General features: G+C 37.1%; 3 protein-coding genes across 5 annotated transcripts; 1 reads left to right on the forward strand and 2 right to left on the reverse strand.

Annotated features, from left to right (window-relative positions):
* Positions 1–2459: 2459 nt before the first annotated feature.
* Positions 2460–5279, reverse strand: LOC108980871 (RING-H2 finger protein ATL58-like). Of its 2 annotated transcripts, XM_018951906.2 has the most exons (4): positions 4609–5279; positions 4463–4514; positions 3625–3725; positions 2460–3439 (listed from the first exon to the last, which is right to left on the reverse strand). In XM_018951906.2, exons 2-4 carry the CDS (start codon positions 4496–4498, stop codon positions 3088–3090), a joined length of 489 nt encoding a protein of 162 aa, XP_018807451.1. In that variant the 5' UTR covers positions 4499–4514; positions 4609–5279; the 3' UTR covers positions 2460–3087. The 2 variants fall into 2 exon arrangements, with proteins under 2 accessions (XP_018807451.1, XP_018807450.1); XM_018951905.2 differs by having other exon boundaries at positions 2463–3439; positions 4463–5278.
* Positions 5280–6634: 1355 nt separating this feature from the next.
* On the reverse strand, positions 6635–9924 carry LOC108980870 (probable xyloglucan endotransglucosylase/hydrolase protein 27). 2 transcript variants are annotated; one of them, XM_018951902.2, is made up of 2 exons: positions 9146–9924; positions 6635–6985 (listed from the first exon to the last, which is right to left on the reverse strand). In XM_018951902.2, the coding sequence occupies exon 1, from the start codon at positions 9806–9808 to the stop codon at positions 9167–9169; it is 642 nt and encodes a 213-aa protein (XP_018807447.1). In that variant the 5' UTR covers positions 9809–9924; the 3' UTR covers positions 6635–6985; positions 9146–9166. The 2 variants fall into 2 exon arrangements, with proteins under 2 accessions (XP_018807447.1, XP_035548272.1); XM_035692379.1 differs by lacking the exon at positions 6635–6985 and adding an exon at positions 8783–8873.
* Positions 9925–19330: 9406 nt separating this feature from the next.
* Positions 19331–20170, forward strand: LOC108980874 (ethylene-responsive transcription factor ERN3-like). The gene has a single exon (XM_018951909.2). It carries the CDS (start codon positions 19331–19333, stop codon positions 20168–20170), a length of 840 nt encoding a protein of 279 aa, XP_018807454.2.
* Positions 20171–21589: the final 1419 nt, after the last annotated feature.

Here is a 21589-nt window from a genome sequence, read left to right on the forward strand (position 1 = left end):
ATTGCAAAATGTGACCTTTTTGGATAAAGACATGCCTTCACTTTCAAATGAATAAGTATTACAAAAAGGAAAATGATAAACCTAGTACCTACTATTAGTTTACAACTATTTAATTGTAAAATAAATGTATAAAACTTGTGGGTGAATCTCTTCCCAATAATTAATTAAGCAATACGAGTATGAAGTTTGTGGTACGTTTGCAATGGAAAACAAGACAACGATGTATTGGTCTCAAAAGAGATCATGCCCATTAAAAGCTAGTTCTGTGCTGGCGGGCGCCCTTCATGGAGGATGTAGAATTGATGGGCATTTTCAGTTTGCAGAGTGCTGAGCAAAAGGATGATTGAGATGGAAACTGAGTGCTCCTTCATGATTAAGGTCCCGTTTGGATGTTGAGCTGAGTAGAGATGAGTTAAGTTTTTTGTAAATAGTAATGAATTGAGGTGGTGAAGTGAGTTTTGTAGGCCCCATCTAAAATGAGTTTAGATATGTTTGAACAGTTCTTCTAGGGGTAGTCAAGTTGGCGCACACCCTGCGCACTCCTATTGACGTGGCAAGGTATTTTTATAAATGATAAAAACATTACAAGCAATCCGCACTTGAGGGAGAAGACTTTTGGGACTGATCCAGTAGCTTGCTTTCCCCCTCGTTCGACCCAACTTGTTCCAATGAAAGCAGCTTGTTCCGACAATTTTCTGGCAAGTCTCCTAACGTCTTCGCAAGTCTCTCTCGCCTCCGGTAAAGATTTCTTGTTCCGAAAACTTCTGAATCTCTTGCTCTTGTCCTACAAAATAATACCATTTCCAAATAAAATACAAAACAAAACAAAAATAAATAAAATAAAATAAAATGCCCACTTTGAATAGCCTCCATTGCGAAAAACTGCAATGCAGAGGGTTTAAGTATGAATTTTAACTAGATGACTGTATACAAAAAGTGTAAACGGAACTGATGGCCAGAAGACTGGAAGAGCTAAATTCCTTGCCTTGTTCCTTGGAGACTCTGACAAACTTCTATCAGTCATGAAAAAGAGCTTCTCGGAATTGGGATTGAAAAAATCAGATATTGCTATGAAACCAGCTGGGTTCAATCCGTGCTTTTTTGGATCAACTTCCCTCTCGAGACATCAAACGATGTTTTGCTCAGCCGAACACCTCAATCTCTGACCTACTTGAAGGGGAAATCAGACTGTGAAGAAACCAATTTCCAAGGATGGGTTGGAGGTGATTTGGAAGAGATTGATTGAGTTGCAGTAAGTAATACTAACGTTCAATCCTTATGGTGGAAGAATGGTTGAGATACCGGAGGAGGAATTCCCATTCACACATCGAGCTGGGAATCTGGTAAAGATTCAGCATGCAGTAAACTGGAATCAAGGAAGGGTAAGAGTTGACAGATCACTATATAAATTTGGCAAGAAAGCTTTATAGTTACATGACTCAATATGTGTCCAAGAATCCAAGAGAAGCATTTTTCAATTACAAAGATCTTGACCTGGGTATCAACCACAACGGAAAGGACAGTTACTCGGAAGGAAAAGTTTATGGAATCAAGTATTTCAAGGATAATTTCAAGAGGTTGGTGAAAATCAAGACTGAGGTTGATCCTTTCGCGGGAGGGAGGAGAGTAGATGGAATGGGTTTACTTTCGTTCACAATCTCGTCGGATGAACTACGATTTTTGGCTTGCAGAAACTACGAGGGGAATGGGACGAAGGAAAAAGGAGCTTCTGGAGGAATGGGGAAGAAGAAGAAGGGTTGGGGAAGAAGGAGATGGTCGAAATGCACCGTTTCAATATGGTCTTCAATTTTGTCTCCCACCAAAAAGCAATCTGCACCGTTTCATTAACTCATTCAAAAAGTCAGTAGGGGGTGCGCAAGGGGTGCACCAATTTGACTACGGGTAGAGTTTTCCATGTTTGAATGTAAAGATGAGTTAAGATGTATTTATGAAAAGTTGAAAAATGTTATAAGTTCGACATGTAAAGAGATGTTGAGTTGAAAAAGATTGTGAGTCCCACGTGTAAAGAAGTTTTGAATTAAGATGAATTTAGTGATTTGAAAGTTAGATGTTTGGATATTAGACTCAACTTAAAATTAGACTAAACTAAATTAAGAAAACTAGTTGGTTGCTGATCATCATATTTTCCTGTTCTTGCTTGACCCATTGAGGTGTATTTCAAAGCACTCATCTAGTCCTCCAATTGGAGTAGCAAAGTCTTAAAATATAATTAAGGTCTCGTTTAGATACAGAAACGGTTTAATCTCTTCTTATTCTATCTCATCATTACAATTTTTCTAAATTTTTACACAAAATATAATAAACAATTTAATTTTTTCAAATCTCAAAACAATAATAACATTAAAAAAATAATATTCTAACAATATTTTATTCAACTTTTATTTAAAATCATCTCATCTCATCTCACTATTCAAATGGAACCTAAATGATTAGATTTACCTCCCCATCAACTTAAAGTTCTATCTATGACAATGATCTAACATGGTATCAAAACAGAGATTCTAACTTCGGATTTCGACTCCACCATTTACCCTCAAATTATTAGATTTGTCTCCCACCAACTTCATGCATCATGCATGGCCTCTAAGAACAATCTTAATTTGCAATTCGAACTTGTGAAAAGATCTGATGTGAAAGAAGCCATCTGTGTTGCAATCTCCAAATTGAATCAATCTTTGTTCCCCCAAAAAAGAAAGTCCTGCAACTGTGTAGCAATCTGCGTTCCCCAAACCATCTATGCAGAATTAACTCAGGAAGTTTTACTTGTTCTTCTTCCATGTTATATGTATAATATAAAGTCACGATATACTGAAATTTCATAATTTCAATTAATACAGTGATCGATACCTGAATGAGAAAGTCAAATATCAATTAGACTTCATTCTGATCCATAGATTTTGTAGGCCTTTTTTCACAACAATTCCGAATAACTACCATGCAAAAGAGACAGGAAATTTCTGTACATTTAGGAATAAAAGAATCTCCAATTAAAAAAGAAAAAAGGCTTGCCAGATGCAGAGGCATGTATTCATCTGTAGAGCACGGTACATTTAGTAACTTTCATCCCTATCTTCTTTCTGCTTCTCGAGAAAGTGTTGACTCCGGTTGGTTCACAAGAACAGATTCATTATGCTCTTCAGTACTTACATTTCCTACCGAACGCTCAAGGACAGGTAGCAGCCACCGCTGGGAATTGTCCATTGAGTTGGCAGGATCATCTAAAGATTGAGGAATATCAAACAAAGGTGGCCTCATATGTCTTCTTCCAAAAGAGTCTTGTAATGGTAGACGACAGACTGGACAAGTAGATTGTTTTCTGAGCCAAACATCGATGCAAGAGAGATGATAAGTGTGGCCGCATTTCGGCATTATTCGTAAGACCTCTTTCTCTTGATACTCTGCCAAACATATTGAGCACCTGCAGGAGTTAAGGACTAACCTCAAAACTTCGTGAATGAAAAGAATTAAACATCAATTATTACACAGAAACAAGCAGTTCCTAAATGTCAAAAGAGTCAAAAGGAGGAACAAATTTCTCTTCCACGAAAGGTGATAAAAGGTATGTCTTATTCAATGACTAGATATTTTGGTGGCTATACTTACTGTGGATCATCCATAGAACTGAAAGCCTCATTGTCGAACTTCATGGTGGGGATCGCAGCAACCAAAACTGGTTCAAGGCCACTAACCCGAGGAGGCTCCGGCTGTCAGCAAATAGTGCAAATTTATAAAAACAGTGCTCCAAGCTTAACTACAACTACAAATATACTCACATTGAGAGAAGGATTAAAGCAAGCAGGTGCAATTTTCTTGTATGTTGGTCAGATAAAGCACCCTATTTGTGAGTGGGAAGAAAACAAATTTAGGCTTTAAGTTTTCTTTAACTAAAAATGGAAGGAAGAAGAAGAAGAAGAAGAAGAAAAACCATAGTCTGCATGAAGTTTGGCAGTGCAGGGCAGAAACAACCCGAGGATGCCATCTTTGCAAATAATTACGACAGAAGCATGTCATGTACAAACATGTATGTATGCATGACATACCCCTAAATCCCCTCGAGATTTTGTTTTCATATTTCTCTTTCAGAAGATCTGTTGCCCCTTCGTTTTCAACAACTAGTACTAAATATAATTTTTAAAACTTCATCTTCACCAATCCAATTGCGCAATTGTGTCCGAGCAACCATGAAATTGATACAAGAATCAGAGTGTAGTGAAAATATGGGCATAGCCTTCTATCCCCCAAAATAGAGGCCATGGATTGGAAGAGCAAAGTTATATTTGATCCTAGTCAATCGCATAAGATAAGAATGAAATAAAGGACCACAAAGGATTATCGTTATAATAAAACACCCAAGGCAGGACTCAGCACAATCTAGCATGGATTTACAAATGGAGACAAATAATCCCAAAAAAAACACAGCATGGAGAATTGAATAAGGTACCTGTTCAAGATCAGTCCTTGATTCAATCTCGAACATGGGACGTTGTTCGGCCCTGCGGAGCCTCCCACAGATTATTCTTGTGCAGACAAATACAATAAATGTTCCACTCATGCCAAAACCTATAATAGTAGTAACCAAATTCATACCTCCACCAAGCATCTCCAACTTCCCTACTTCGTACACTTAATTCTCAGGAAACAAAATACACCCACAGATCCAAAGCAAAAAACAAGACGAAGAAACAAGGAAAACAAGAACACCAGCAGGTTCAACAGCCAAAACTAGATGAGAAAGTGATAGTACTCGAAATTAGATATCCCACAGATGATGGAAACCAAAACCAAAGAGAAGAATCAGATTGACGAAGACCCAGATAATGATTTTTCAAGAAAGAGAAAGTTTTCAGAGCAAGATTGGGAGAGATCAAATACAAAACGAAAAAAAAAAACTAAACTTCATAGAATCCCAATTGCTTGAAGTGGACTCAGAGACTAGAGAAGACTTGGGGCCATAAACGGACGAGTTGGGAATGACGAGTCAATACTGAAATGAGCGAACGAAGAAGACTGGTTCTTTTCCAGCCCTTTGGAAACGTATTCGTGGGGTTCACAAGTCACAACATGAAGGGACCCCAAAGAATTAAGAAGAGGCATTAGATCAGACGGCTGAGGATGGTTGCCAGTTTTGGCGGCAAAGGAACTCAACGGTAAAAAGCAGTAGATTTTGCTGAGATTCCCAAGGGAGTTGAAAAAAGTGTGCGCTTTTATCTTGGCATAGAGAATCTCAGGGCCCGTCTGCTTTTCTTTCTGCGGCTCCGGCTGTTTCTCGACCTTGCCTCTTCTGGATAAGGCCGGGAGTTTTGGGTAAAACATTAGTGTGGAATTTTTGTGAGGGGTTTTGTTTACTTGCTTTATAAAAAGAAATTAAAAAAATTAGTTTATAAATTGATAGGTTTCATTTAAGGTATACCCACTTATAATCCATCTTCTTTTAAGAAAAAATGTCATATCTATAGAAAAAATTATAAAAAATTATCTTAATTAACGTAGTTTGATGTAATATGTTAGACTGCAACATTTTCTATTATATAATAGATTCAACGAATCACAACAAGTCATAACAAATTTTAAAGTAGATTTGATAAGTCTTTTGTAGAATAGACATATTATTTCTATTGTATAGTAAATTGACGTAGCACATCAAACTATATCAATTTTTTTAAAATATTTTTTTTTATGGAATAAATAATGTTGGAAAAAGATACACAAATATTTTTCTTTTCTAATTAAAGGGAAAGTTGACAGGGTGTATTTGTTGAATAAAAGTCCTTATTTGCCAAAACAAATAGAAAAATGGATTCCTTGTCCTTCTTTATTCTCCTTTATACTCGGCAGCCGGGAAGAGGAAGACTTGGAAGTCTGACAAGGTATGTTCCATTCTTACCGAAAGCAAAAGCACATGTTCCATGATTCAGAATGAGTCTAAGAAGAAGAGAGATGAGAATTAGTCCAAGAATCAACCATTTTCTAAGAGAACTGGCTTTGGTATCTTGACTCCAAATCTGCTCAAATCAAAAGTAGGGACTAATACATTTGTGGTTCTTGTGATGTATGCACTTGGTGAATCCTTCATGCTACTCATTGTCTATTTTTATTAGTAATTTTTCCGTGGTTACCAATAACCTTTTCTTCTTTCTTTTATTGTCAATGTCATTAAGATAGACTTGAGAAGAGAGATTTTCTTTTTTTTTAATGACGAGGAACCACCATACGATAAAGCCCTTAGAACTCACCCATAGAACCTAAATTCCTGAGAAGACTAGCAGCAACCCACCACCATGGCCTCCCACTTAAATCGCAATTTGATTCCTGTGACATGGGGCACATGCATATAAGTTCGCCCTCTTGGGCTAACCACGGGTGGGTGACTTGAGAAGAGAGATAAGCAGTAGTAACTTATATTTGATGATAATTTATTGCTGTTTACAACATGAAGTTGCATGTTCTTGTAGTTTGGAAATAAAATAAAATGCATGTTATTATGAACAATTATCCAAAAAATATTATTAAGAATAATATGCACATTCTTGGCAGACAAGTAAAAGATAATAAATAATTTTTCTATCATTTAATGCTATATCAATAGAGAATGGAAGTGCGATGGTTAAAAAGATGATGAATAACATTTCTCTTTACATATATCAAGAGTTAAGTCTCTGGCATCATTTCGAATACAGAACTATCTTCGTAACTCAGGCGATGTACACCATAGCAAAACTAGGATCTAAAAATTTGAAAGTTTCTATTAGAAGGGTATCAAGATTTTCTATATGCAAGAAGTAAATTTAAGGAGCAAAGTGCCAAGAAAAAATTGCCAGCAAACGTTGGGGATGTACTATGAAAGTTAGAAAGGGCAAGAGACTAGCACTGTATAGATTTCATTGACCAGTTTTTAGCTATTTGAATATTCCATCCACCACGTATGCATCTGTATACTGTACTTCCCATAGCATTTCAACACAATCTGGAAGTTTCATATGCAGAAATTAGGCCACCAACTAATACTACTTATCGAAAAGGATATCAACTGATATTGAAATAAGATAATTTGTTCAAATCCTAATATGAACTACTTGTACCAAGATCATTCTGTGTCATTTGTCCACATCATGGAAACATCTTGGCTTCAATTTGATGCTATTAAGAGACAAAGGACTTATTTTTATCTCATTTAAAACATAATTGATGCTTATTCATCTAAATACTACGGAGCGTCGGAGATCTAGAATCCATACCTAAATGATGTTATAGTCTTGGCATGGCAAAAAGGTATCAGCATGTGCTTTAAGTTTTAAGCGTACATGACCAAAACAGCATGCAAATCATAGAAAGTAGGTTATATAATGAACCTCCCAAATGTATATGGCAATGAAGTAGCATGTAATCAAAGGGGAAATAACACAACAATGAGACACAACAACAACAACGGCAAACAATTTAGTGCAGAACTCACAGCATAAATTGTGAAGTTAAAAACTGAAATAGAATCACTTATTTTCTTTAAGAGATTAAAATCTCATGCTGCACCAGGCAGGGGTGATTCAGACAAAGCTTAACTCTGTATGTCATAACACTCAACTTGGGAAACCTGTGTCAACAAAGTTGATGTAAATGAAACCACATCTATACCGAAACTAACCTGCATAGTTCTGAGGATATGTTTTTTTTTTTAACTTCACGTGTAACATCAATGTAGTGTCACTGAAGAATTGTTCCAATACCACTACACGATTAAGCAAGCATTTATTGGGTAAACCATGTATACAGGTATCTAAGGGAATGGTCAAGACTCAAGAGGCAACCACAAATGTTGGTGGTTTCAATGTGAACAAGACAGTGGTAAGCCCTATGAAAATACATAACCATTATGAGTACTCTTTTAAATGAAATTCCTGTGTCTATGGTTCTAAGCATTTCTAACTCCGATTTCTCTAAAACCATTACATATAAAGCATTTATGCAATCTGGAGTGTAGAATGCTCCTTTAAATCTGTGAGGGTCTGTGTATAGTTAAGAGGGTCAACAATCCAATCAAGGAATCATTTTTTTAAGTGTCTCAACCAACAAATATAATAATTTATGTACAGAACCAGATCATAATCTGATACCAAACTCAACAATCAAGAAACTTTTATTGCACAGATTGCTTAAATTCTCAATTGTAATTGCAACATTAAGCTTGATATGATGAGTAAAAGAGGATATATACAACATGAAATCCAAATCAGGTCTCAGAAACCTTAAATTATACATGATCTGATAAATTGTTAAGATAGTTATACGTATAAATATCGGTACAAACATTTAAATCATCAAAACTAAGCACAAAAACGACAGTTCTACAACATAATTCCATATATCGAATACAACAATTTTTCAAAGTAGACGCATCTAATATTTATCTTTGTTACACTTTCACGGACCATTAAGGCTTGTTTGGATAGAGAAACGATCTCATCTCATCATTACAATTTTTCCAAATTCTTATACAAAATATAATAAACAATTCAACTTTTTCAAATCCCAAAACAATAATAATATTAAAAAATAAAATTCTAACAATATTTTATTCAAACTCATCTCATCTCATATTACTATCCAAACGATGTTGTTTGATCAGAAATCATGCTTTTGGTTCCAAGTTGCATTATGCCACTCAATAAGTCTACTTGATACGATTTTTACGGTCACCTAAATTGAGACTAGTCCAACATCACCAATTCAATAGAACTCTGAACAAAAGAGCAAATATACTTCCACATTAACAGACCATTTTATCGCTTTCCATTCATCTGTGTTTAAGGGAGCAAGATTATAATACTTCTCTCAACCAACTGGAAGTACTAGAATCTCTGAAACAAAAGTTGGAAACAAAAAGGCATCAACAGTTATTGTCACAAATAATATGAGTACAACTTTTAAAGACTCCCAACTCAAACAATCCAACAGCCAATTTAGCTTAATCAACCTCATGGACACAGATTATTCAATACAACCAAATACGACGACAACAATAACTGACCAAGAAAGCAATCCCACAATCCTGTAGCAATCCAAAAACAAACCAAAAGCCCAATCAAATGAAAACAAAAGGGCTAATAAAAAACATCCATAAAAAACCCACCTCATGTACCAATAACCCAGATCAGGAATCAGAAGAGCACTCTCGTGCAGTCTCAGCCGGCACCCGAATATCCTTATAGACGCAAACATAGGGCGCATCACACCCCACGTACTTCCCTGTCCACCTCCCCTCATCAATGTAGCTCGCATCCCAAACGGAAGCATACAAAAACATGGGCTTCTCAGGAAAACCCTCACCGTCCCTCTTCTCCTCCCTCCTCACCGACTTCCCATCAATGAGCCACTCGATCTCGTTGGGACCCCACTTGATCACATACTCGTGGAACCCATCAGAGCAGTCGAAACCCAATTGGTGAATGCTCTCCCTGTTGCCAGTGCCGGTAGTGTAATAGTTAGTTTGCACAATTGTCCTGTCCTTCCCCAAGAACTCGAAGTCGATCTCGTCCTGCGACTTGTCACCCTCAAGGGAGGAGAGGTAAATGTTGAAGTTAAGACCGCTGGTGTTACCTTTGGGGCACTGAATGAGGGCGCTGAAGGTGCCGTAGAGGTACCTCGTAGTGGTGCGCCACCTAGCACCGCCGCGGTGGTCGAAGGTGAGGGTAATGGTATTGGAATCGGGGCAATGGGAGCAGGCTTCTGGTGTATAATCTATGGCGATTTGCTTGAGGGGTTGGGTTTCCGGGTGAAGAGCAGGGTCAGCCATTGGTGTTGCAAGAGAGAGAGAGAGACTGAGACGAAGGCACACACACAGAGAGAAAAGCACAGTGATAGACGTGTGATTGTTTAATCACAAATCTGTGGTAGGCAGTGCTATAGACAGCAGTGCTAACGTGTTGATAATACCTTGTTGAGAAGTCTCTAACGTGCAGAAGTTCTACGGTGCATTAAAATTTAGAGCGGTGCTACTCTGCGGCCGCATATGTCCGCTAACTGTGCGGTTCAGTATAAATTGTGCTTTTTTATTTTTTTTATTTTTTATTTTAAATATTTAAAAAAAATAAAAAAATATTAATAATTACTTTCTTAATTATTAAAAAAAAATTAAATATATAAAAAGTCAAAATAAAAAAACAAATTAACAAAACATAATAACATTATTCTAAAATTTAATATTCTCCACAAATATGCCCAACAGCTTGCATATTTATTTATAATTAAATAATCTTATTTTATCTCAAAATGGACAAGAACTAAAAGATTATGCTAACTATAGTGATTTTAAATAAAAATATCCCTTTTCATTAATATTTCAGATGGACCTTAAAAGAATGAAAATGATAGTATGCCACGTAGATTTGTCTTCTCATTTTGATTATTTATGTATTTAATTTTTTATTTAATAATTAAAAAAATAATTATTAATGTATTAATATATATTTTTTAAAGAAATATATTTAAAAATATTTAATATATATATATATATATATATATAATATACACTAAAGGGCACACCCAGCGACTAAACCTGGATGGTATGCTAGCAGGGTCTTAAAAGAAAGTTATATATTTTAACCACAACAATGATTCCTATCTTTTTTTATATTGACCGGCCTATGAGTCATGATTAATGTAGACAACATATCATCGGCATCATTAATATGTTAAACTTGATTCGTAATATTTAAAATTATAAATAAAATTATTAACATATGTAGTATACAATGTCTATACACCACAATGACTTATAAATTATTAAATATTTCAGCTTCCACACTTGAACCATCAATTTTACTTTTCATACTTTGTAATAAATGTTAAAATTGTGTTTGTAATAAATGTTAAAATTGTGTGGCATGGTCAATTTTCTCAATTAATGGTCAAATCAGAATCTTAAAATTTTGTTAGCCTAAAAGAAAATTATGGCCTGGGCGTTCTAGCTAGTAAATAATGTGTAATTTTGTCTTAATTTATATGTCAAGATTGGGCTGCAACCCGACCAAACCGTCTCACAAATTGGGCTGACCCGACCCGATCCGACATCGGGTCACCTGTTTCTATATATGCGATGAATATGCCGAGAGATTGTCTACAGCTCTCATCCATTGTATACCCATCCCCACCCGCAAACAAGGCCAACAACATACTGGCCTGCTTGAATGCATTGGACCCTAGGTGAACCGGTTCGAATCCGAACGATCCCATCCGAGTACTCCACTGAATACTCAACGTCTCATGCCGCTCTAGTCAGTCGGTTCCTTCAGAAGCCACGGCGTTGCATTTCCTGATGTATGCGTTGGACATCATCAGGTCTTGAGTCGGAGGGACCAACGCAACGATCTTGGGCTTCTTGCTCCACCCCTATGACGATCTTGGGCTTCATGGCCTTGATGGAGGAAAACACCTTGTTGATTGCTCTGGGTCTAGCCAACAGGGGATGAAGCTCAAACACGAAATTCACAGCCACGACATCTTCTTCGGTGGGCAGGATATCGAGCATGGATGGATCGATATCGGCGCCGATAGTTTCGACCAATTTAGCCAGCTTCCACCTGACTTTGATCTTCGGTGGTTTGTGTGGATCTACCTTTTTTTCCATGCCTTCTTTATTTGCAAAAGTAGAAGTCGGAAGACCTTGGTTAATTTTGAGTGACATTAGCGAGTTGCTGAGATTTAGCTGGTTGGACTGGTCGAACCCGTGCATCATTCAAACCCCGTGTTTTTTGGTGCGGGGCAATTCGGGTCAAGCGGACGGATCGGGTTAGGCTGTTTCATGCAAAGGCCTATGTCAAGTAATCAATATTTACTACTTCTCCCTTCAAACATTTTTTTTCTAAGCAAGTTACTATATAATAACAATTTACAAAATACATAAGAAGAGGGTGGAGAACTCCTATAAATACAAATTATTGTAGCTAGTACTTGTAGAGATAGTATTAAAAAATGGATATGATGAGACCCATCCATCTCCATTCATCTTGGATCATATGCCAAGTGAGAGCCATCTTGCATGGTGGGATGTTGTGAATTGAGTGGTATTTACACTTTGTTGTCAAGAGTGCCTGATGAAAGTACCCATTTTCATATTCCTAGAATAAACTAATGACCTAAAAAAGTTATCTTTATATGAAGCTAATACTCTACTGTCAATTTATCTCTACAATTAGAGGAGTACTTCAATTCTTGAATTTATAGGAATTATAGGATAGGCGAAGACAAAAGTTGAATCAATTTCAACTTCACGACTTTAAACGTCACATGATGCACATGCACCCATTTTCATCTTCCTTGTGATCCTTGGTCAGAATAAATTAATGACCCAAAAAGTTATCTTTTTTTTTTTTATATATATATAAGAACATCCATTGTATTACTTATGAATTAACAATGTACATCTTATCATGTATAACAAAACTAAGTATCCCTACTAGACCACTCTCTATCCAGACCTTTTCCTCTTCTGTAGTAATAGAAATTTTGCAAGTGTATGAGCTACTTTATTACAATCCTATACGTATGTTGTACTGTCCATTCTGGTCGATTATGAATAACCCATTTTATATCTTCAACCATCTGTCCAAACCACTCCCAACTCACCTTATCACTATTTACCGCCTTTACAACTACCGATGCATCACCCTCAAAATCACTTTCTCAAAGTTAAACTCTACACATGACTTCATAACCCTCCATAAAGCATGAAGCTCGACTACAACAAGGCTGTTAACTTTCCTCTTTAAACTACATAAAGAAACCAAAATCTCACCATGAGCATTCCTGATAAATACTCCAGTCCCCATCCTTCCTTCCTTTGAGTTTAAAGCTGCATCTCAGTTCACTTTAACCTGACTTCCACTTGATGTCCTCATCTCGCCTTTTGCGCTGCCCACATACTCCCTTTCAAGTTTACTTTGTGTCTGTTGATACTCTTCAAGGCTTTCTTCTACTTGTTTAAAAATCACACTAGGTCCAACAAACTTCTTTTCATAGAGAAAAGCATTCCTCCTTGGCCATATCTTTATCATCACTACTGCCACCAACTCCACCTCTACCTTTGATAATTTGATCATCAATCTATCCCACACCTCATATAACTCCATTTTATTGCTAGACCATTTCTGTAAGGGACTTGACTGTTATGCCCATACATCCATGGCTCCTCTACAACTCCATAATGTATGGCAAATAGATTCTTCTTCTAACTCACACATAGGATAGGAAGAATTTTCCACCACCTTTCTACGAGCCAAGTTCTTCCTTGTTGGAAGAGTGTCATTTAAGGCTTTCCATAAAAGACTTTCGCTGCTCTCGGCACATTCAACTTCCATAGCATTTTCCATGCTTTTGTAGTTGGTCCAATGGGTAGAAGAGAGGGTCTAGCTTTATTTTGGAAAAATGAAAGTGAAGTGGAAGTGGTGAATTACTCTCAATGGCACATAAATGTATTAACTAAAAAGGAAGGGAATAGAAGGGAGTGGTTTTTCACAGGGTTTTATGGGCATCCTGAAACTGGAAAGAGTAAGTATTTATGGAAATTGTTGAGTAGAATAAAACCTACGGATTAGGCAGATTGGTGTGTAGCTAGAGATTTTAATGAAATTTTATTTCAGCTAGAGAAGATTGGCGGAAAACAGAGGGATGAAAATCATGTGTGCCAATTTCGAGAAGTGTTAAAGGATGACAAGTTGTATGATCTTGGTTGTAGTGGTGGATTGTTCACATGGAGCAACAAGTACACTCATGACCTTACTGTTACTAAAGAAAGGCCAGACAGGTGTGTGGCAAACAATTTATGGAGATCTTTCTTTAAGGAGGTAAGGGTGGAGGGGCTTGCAGAAAGATGGTCTGACCACATCCCTATTTTTTTTTTATCTAGGGTTGGGTATGAGATGAGACAAAATAGAAGGAAATATCCATTTAAATTCGAAGCCAGTTGGATAAAAGAGGAAGGGTGTGAACAGTTGGTTTGACAAAGATGGTCAGAGAATGGACTTATATCTGATCCTATAGAGAGGGTCCAAGCTCTCCTGAGAAGATGTAGTGGGGCTTTTGTGAACTGGTTCAAGAAGAAGGATAAGGATCGTGTGAGGGATATTGAGCAACTGACAAAGAGAATAAAAGAAGTAGAAGAACAAGGGTCCATAGAATGTTGTGGAGCTTAAGCTACTGCAGAAAGATGTTATTGTTTTGCTAGAGCATGATGATATAAAATGGAAGCAGAGAGTAAAGATGAATTGTTATAGTATGGGAGATAAGAATACAAAATTCTTCCATGCTTGTGCTACTCAAAGAAGGAAAAGAAACCAAATTGTATTAGTAATGGACTCTCAGTCCAACATGAAGATGGATCAAGAAGGAGTTGTTTAGGCTTTTAAGGAACATTTTTTTTAGGCATACAAAACTACAACACCATCTAGTAGTGTAGTTAAGACTTGTCTGAAAGCTCTGGAAGTTCATGTGACAAGAGAAATGAATGACTATTTACAGAAATATTTTACAAGAGTGGAAGTGGTGGAAGCCTTAAAACTGATTGGCCATTTGAAATCCCCAGGACCCAATGGGTATGGGGCATGTTTTTATCAATCCTACTAGAGTATTCTAGGAGATGATATGTGTGATGCAGCTTTAAAGTATCTTAATGGTAGGGGAATGGATAAAACTCTGAACCATACTTATGTTGCTTTAATTCCCAAGGTAAAAGACCCCGAAACAGTTAATGATTTTAGGCCCATAAACCAGTGCAATGCGATGTACAAGGTTATAGCAAAAACCTTGCCAATTGACTGAAAGTGGTGTTGAGTGATGTAATTTCAAAGAGTCATAGTGCTTTCATTTCTGAAAGACTTAAAGTATTTCTAAAGCATATGACAAAGTAAAATGGCTTTACCTTGAGGCAGTAATGAAGAAATGGGGCTTTTGTGACAAATGGGTTAATCTGATTATGGGGTGTGTAACAACTGTTTCGTATGTTGTTCTAACCAATGGTAGTTCAGGGGAGGTGATTATTCCTACTAGGGGTTTGAGGTAGGGAGATCCACTATCTCCCTACTTATTTCTCCTTTGTGCTGAAGGGTTAAGCTCTATGATTAACCAGGTTGAAACTAAAAAGGAACTAAAAGGCATGTCCGTTGCTAGAGGAGGGACAAAGGTGACCCATTTGCTTTTTCCTGATGATTGTATTATTTTTGGGAAAGCAAGTTGGGTAGAGTGGAAGAAGATTAGTGGTATTCTAGAGTTGTATGCGAAGGCCTCGGGGCAGAGCTTAAACAAACAAAAAATAATTTTGTTTTCTAGCCCAAATGCAAAAGTTCATGCTGTGAAGGAGAAATAACTGTTAAAGGATTTGGGACTGCCTATTATGGTTGGAAGATCTCGGTATAACACCTTTAGGAGCATCAAAGACAGAGTGTGCCAAAAAATAAGTAATTGGAAAAACCAATTTATGTCACCTACTGGAAAGGAAGTTCTGTTGAAGCTGACATTCAGGCTATTCCAAATTATCATATGAATGTTTTTAAATTACCTAAGAAACTGTGTAAGGAGGTAGCTGTTGTCATGGAAAATTTTTGGTGGGGGTTTAAAAAAAATGATAAAAAGATCCAATGGAGAAGCTAGTAAAAAATGGGAATGTCAAAGGCTGAAGGAGGATGGGTTTTAGAGAGCGCACTAGAAAGCTTTAATACTGCTATACTAGCAAAACAGTGCTGAAGAGTGTTGACAAACCCTCAATCCTTGGTAGCAATGGTGTTGAAGGATAAATACTTTAGACATTCAGATCTCCTAGAGGTTAAGTTAAGCCACAGACCATCAATGATATGGAAAAGTTTATGGAGCTCTTTTGAACTTCTCAAGGAAGGACTTGTGTGGAGAGTAGAAAATGGGAATAACATAAAGATATGAGGAGATAAATGGATCCCAACACCCTTATCTCATTGTATTCAATCCCCAATTACACTGCTTAAGTGTTGGTGCCAAGGTGAGTGAACTACTGATAAGGAAAGTTTTGAGTGAAGAAGAAGATGAGGTTGTCTGCATCTCCCCATTAGTCAAACTGGTCTACTAGATAAACAAATTTGGGCCCCAACAAAAGATGGCTTGTTTGGTGTTAAAAGTGCTTACCAGTTACCACCTTGACATATGCAGGAAGAGAAGGGATAAAGGGGAGCCATCTCATGTAAGTCCACAAAAAGTTATCTTTTTATGAAGTTAGTACTATACTTTTTTTTTTAATCTCTACAAATAGAGAAGTACGTCAATTCCTGAATTTAAAGAAATTATAGGATAGGCGAGAACGGAAGTTGAATCAATTACAACTTCCCGACTTTAAGCGGCACATAATTATGCACATGCACCCATCATATTGATCCACCACTTGCCATTGTGGATAGACAGTTTGGGAATCTTGTGGGGGCACATGTTGCTTGGAGATGGCCGGAAGGCTATAGATTGATCTTTTCCTCTCGTGTGCGAAAAAACCCTTGAAAATGCTTTACAAAATGGTAATTATTACTGCTTTTTTGGTGAAGAAAGAAGGGAGAGAGTGAGAGGCCAGAGGAGCCAACATTCAGATCATCCGCTCTCGTTAGAAGGGGTTGGAGGAGGTGCTCAAGGAAAGGGACAAATGAGAGAGTCTATACACAATAATTAATGTTTGGGAAGCAGTTTTTTTTTTTTTTCTCCTTCTCTAATGATTGTTGAAATATGGTACTTTTTTAGATATGGAAACAGAGGTGTGTATATATATATATATATATATAATTGGGTCTGATCGTTTTTTTATACCTAGCAAGTTAATGGTTATTTTAATATTTTAGAAATTCACCTCAGGCTATATATAACGTACGCTAAAGTGTTATTCGTTGGAATCAAATCCAGAGATGATAAAAAAATAATAATGATTAAAATAATAATATAAATATTTACTTCTTTTACTAATATATATATCAACCTCGTTTTGTAATTGCAATAATCAGTTAATCGTTTTAATTGAATTAGTCAGCATCATTATTCCATTCACATCAGTACGCGCGTATAAGAACAAAAGAAACCTTTGCTCATGATCGTATTTATACATATTATATCATGATCGATGATGATATGGATGCATAACCTGATCAAAGTACTCTTCTGTTCTCATACCATTATTATTGTTGCATGCAAGCATGCAGCATCCGTACTGTTGTTTTCCCTATATCATTAGCATAAATGGCCAATGAGATAGGAAAGAATGATATTGTCTTTATGTGATGAAAATGCCGTTTGGTTAGTAAGAAAATGACCACCTAAAGTAGCAGATTTATTCAACTAATTCACTTCTCACGTACTACGATGATTGAGTCATTTCTTGATATCATCGACCATCGACGCATAGTGGCGGAATTTGCCACCCAACATTAGCTAACAAACAACTCCATGATTTCTCATTGTATCGTACATATATATGTACATAACTTTCTGAAAAAATTCATGAGTTTAATTCATCTCATAAAATTAATTCTACAAGAAAGAATTATTCATTCCTTATAAATATGTTCAAGACATTGTCTACAGACAATATGAGATTATTTCTCAACACTTCCTCCAATCCATTTTCAATTAAAGCTTAGGATTCTCTCCAATTCGATCTTCTTTTCTCTTTTGAATTAGGTTTACATCATAATTAATGGGGTTTTGAAGTCCTATCCATCGTCACCATCTCCTACGTATGCATAGGCAGTTGCCAATGGCTAAAGGACCGCTAAGGGTGGTAACTCAATGGTTCTGAAGTTACTTACACATGATGAGAGTTGAGACTCCAAGCATTTTTTTTTGCACGTGCCACCTGTCATTCCACAGGTGTCAGCTTGTGCGCAAAATTCAGGTTGCATGCAGACAAACCAGCGACCTACACCTTGAGAGGAATGAAGTTTTGGGAATCAAAAGCCGCACGCATGACTCGGACTCGATCGATGCTAATCAGCAGGGACGTCGTCAAGACGGAGAAACAAATCTGCCTTAATTCCCAGTTAAACCCACAAAACTTTATTATCAAAACAAGTTGAGAAGTTGATCATCACAATCAAGCTGCAGTACTGACATGTATTTGGTCAAAATCAAAGGGCTATTTCATTAGGAAAATGCAGACAGCACAAAGGACACCGTACGGAGTGTTTGGAGCCCACCAATCATTCTATCTCCAAGTGCTAAAAACCAACACTCTCACCTCCCACGTCACAACCAACCCTATTCATTATTAAACTATACTCTCCCCCGCCGGACTTTTAAATTCCGATGGCAACGTTACAAACCCGTCTCTCGTTTCACTAGCTACCCGACGAACTCAGACCGCCTTTCTTCTGTCACCTTCTCTCTGTATTTTTCCATTCCCAAGCCGTTTTGGCATGGGGTTTGATATTCAGCCCTGCCTTTCAGGCTGAAAGAAATTATCTAAATGCAATTTTACACCTGAAATGTTTAGTTTATAAAAGTAAATTTAATATAATAGGTTAAAGCCTCGTTTTGTTACACAGTTCGGATAAGATGATACGAGATGTTTTGTTGAAAGTTGAATAAAATATTGTTATAATATATTTTTAATATTATTTTTATTTTACAATTTGAAAAAGTTGAATTGTTTATTCTATTTTGTGTGAGAGTTTGAAAAAGTTATAATGATAAAATGAGATAAGATAATTTAATTTTGTATAACCAAACTAACCCTAAAATTGTAAAACTCGTTTTATTGTAACGTAGATATAACATAATGTCTTTACATCATTTTATGAATTTAGTTGAGTTATCCTATTAAAGTGCTTATATGATATAATGTGATTTGAAATATTGGTTTTCTTACACATCAAATCTTACCATTTAAATGAGGTGCATGAAGTGTTTTACACATTGATTTTAGAATATAATTTTTCAGTTTTATTTATTGCTCCTAACTCTTTTGGCATAAATATTTGGCATGCATGCATGCACGCGTATCCGGCCAAAGGTGAGGCAATTTGGAAGTACATTATGCACACGGTTGAAGATTAAAAAACTCATCAATGGAAGATTAAAAAATTTAGAAACAAACAAACAAACAATAGAGAAAGGCATATGCCTGCATTTATCATTTCTTCCAGTCTATCTTATATATATATATATATAGTCACAGCTCGCACCATCTAAGCTATATAGGCTAGCGTGTTTTCAACTTCACATGCAACAGTAAATCACTCCCCGTCCTAGACCGATCCCAAAACCAGCCTGAATAGATTGAATTAGCTCAGTCGTCAAATTTTCCTCGTGAAGATCTGTGATAATGGCAGGAGCTGAAACCACAAAAATCACCATCGCCGCCACCACCAACGCCAAGTTTCAATCAAGCAAACCGGTTGCTCGTAGATTTGTGGGAGTTCGACAAAGGCTCTCGGGGAGATGGGTGGCGGAGATCAAGGATTCGTCCCAACGTGTAAGACTATGGCTAGGAACATACGATACTCCCGAAGAAGCAGCTCGAGCCTACGATGAAGCAGCTCGGGCCCTGCGTGGGGAAAATGCCCGCACCAACTTTGCAGTTCCGGTGAACCCAAGTTCGAACATCTCGGGGACTTCGCCTTGTAACGGAGAGCTGCCCTCGCAACCTGATGGGCGGCATGGTCTCAGCTTCTCTTCCTTGAAGGCTAAGTTGAGCAAAAATTTGCAGAGTATCATGGCGAGGACGAGTGAGAATAAATCCTCAAAAAGTAGGGTGAGCGATCAATCAACTTTTGCTAAGATTTTCCACTTTAGAAATTACCAATACCAAGGTGGTCGTATGGAGATGAACAACGCTGAGAAAGCTGTGCAGCCAAGCATTATAGTTCCTCATATGGAGACTGAGCCTTCTTCTTGGGAAAGCTCGAGTGTCTCGGAATGCAGTGCTGAGTGGATAGGTTACCGGCAACATGGACTGGATTCGGACGGGTCGGATATTGGTGAAGTTAGTTTTGGTCGTGATCACGGCTTCCTGGACCAGATTTGGGGCTGGAATATGGATAGCCCAGAACTGGGTGTAGATGGTGGTGAGGAGGAGGGTTCGAGGAGTAAGAGGTTCAAGGTTTCTTCTTCAGTGGTGGTGCCTCCAACGTTTACTGGATCCCCAAATATTGGTGAAATTTGAAGGCATTATTGGGATGGACCAAGATCTAATGTTGTATAAGACTTCTTTTTGGAAAGGTGCATGAGACTTGATCGGAAGTTTTAAAACTTCTTTTTCTCTTTAATTAGCAGACAAGTTTCTAAGAAAGTTACCGCTGCTGTTGCTGCTTTCAAGTGATCATAGTTATGCCTAGAAAAGAAGAAGGGGCGAAGAAGGGATGGTTGTAAGTTCTTAAAAGCTCTGCGAGAGCGAGAGACAGAGAGAACAACGCTTTGGAATAAACAATAATATAAAGACTAGACCATATATATATATAACAAGCTTATTGTATCATGACATGGCCAAGTTGGGTCACTTGCAATCAGAACTATGCTCATAATTATCGACAGGAAAGAGAGACCAACATATATATATATATATATATATATATATATATGTATATATATTTGTGTGTGTGCGTGTGTGTGTGTGAGAGAGAGAGAGAGAGATTAACTACATTTTCCCTTTTATATATAGGAAAGTTCTAAAGGAAGGCGATATGTACACCTTGCGGACGAATAAGTACTGGCATTCCAAAACAAGCTCCAGGGTAGAAAATCAAAGATTCTCTCTCAAGCTGTGAAAACAGTTCTCATAAGAGCAGTAGCTAGTTCCATTCCTTCTTATGTGATGTCATCCACTCTTGTTCCTAAAGCAATAACAAAGAATTTGGATTCTCTTTTCCGTAGATTCTGGTGGGGGTATGAAAATAGAGAGAAAAAGAAATTCACTCCAAAATCTTGGAAGTCCATCTGCCTTCCTAAATTTATAGGAGGACTTGGCATCAGAAATATGTCTTCCTTTAATTCTGCTCTGGTTTCAAAAAATGCTTAGTCTCTTCTTAATAGACCAAATAGTCTTTGGAAGGAGACCATCTCAAAAAAATACCTTGGTTCTAAAGCCTTTTTGGAAGTTTCTCCTAAAGCTTCCGACTCTTGATTCTGGAAAAGTTTGCTTAAACATAGAGACTTTCTGAGATCTAGCGTTTGTTCTCAAATCAATAATGGAATTTCTACTAAGGCTTGGACTGACTCCTGGATCCCCACAGTTTACAACTTCATCCCTGATCCAAATCCTGATAACAATCTTGAGCCTGATCTAAACATGCCTATTTCAGAACTCATTCTAGAGGAACCAAGACATTGGAATGTCCTTATCCTCAATACTCTTTTCTCGAATCATTCCTCAAGAGAAATCCAAAAAATTCCTCTAGCCAACCATAATTATCAGGATGTTCAAGATAAGATCAATTAGATTCATCATTCCTCTAAAAAAATTTTAGTTAAATCAGCATATGCTACCCTTGTCAAGGACAATAACCTTTCTAATCCCAACAATCAGCCCTTCAATTGGAAGATTTTATGGAAACTAAGGGCAGGTTTGGGGCACAAGACAAAACAC

This window comes from Juglans regia, chromosome 7 (genome assembly GCF_001411555.2).
Source record: "Juglans regia cultivar Chandler chromosome 7, Walnut 2.0, whole genome shotgun sequence".
Lineage (NCBI taxonomy): Eukaryota > Viridiplantae > Streptophyta > Magnoliopsida > Fagales > Juglandaceae > Juglans > Juglans regia.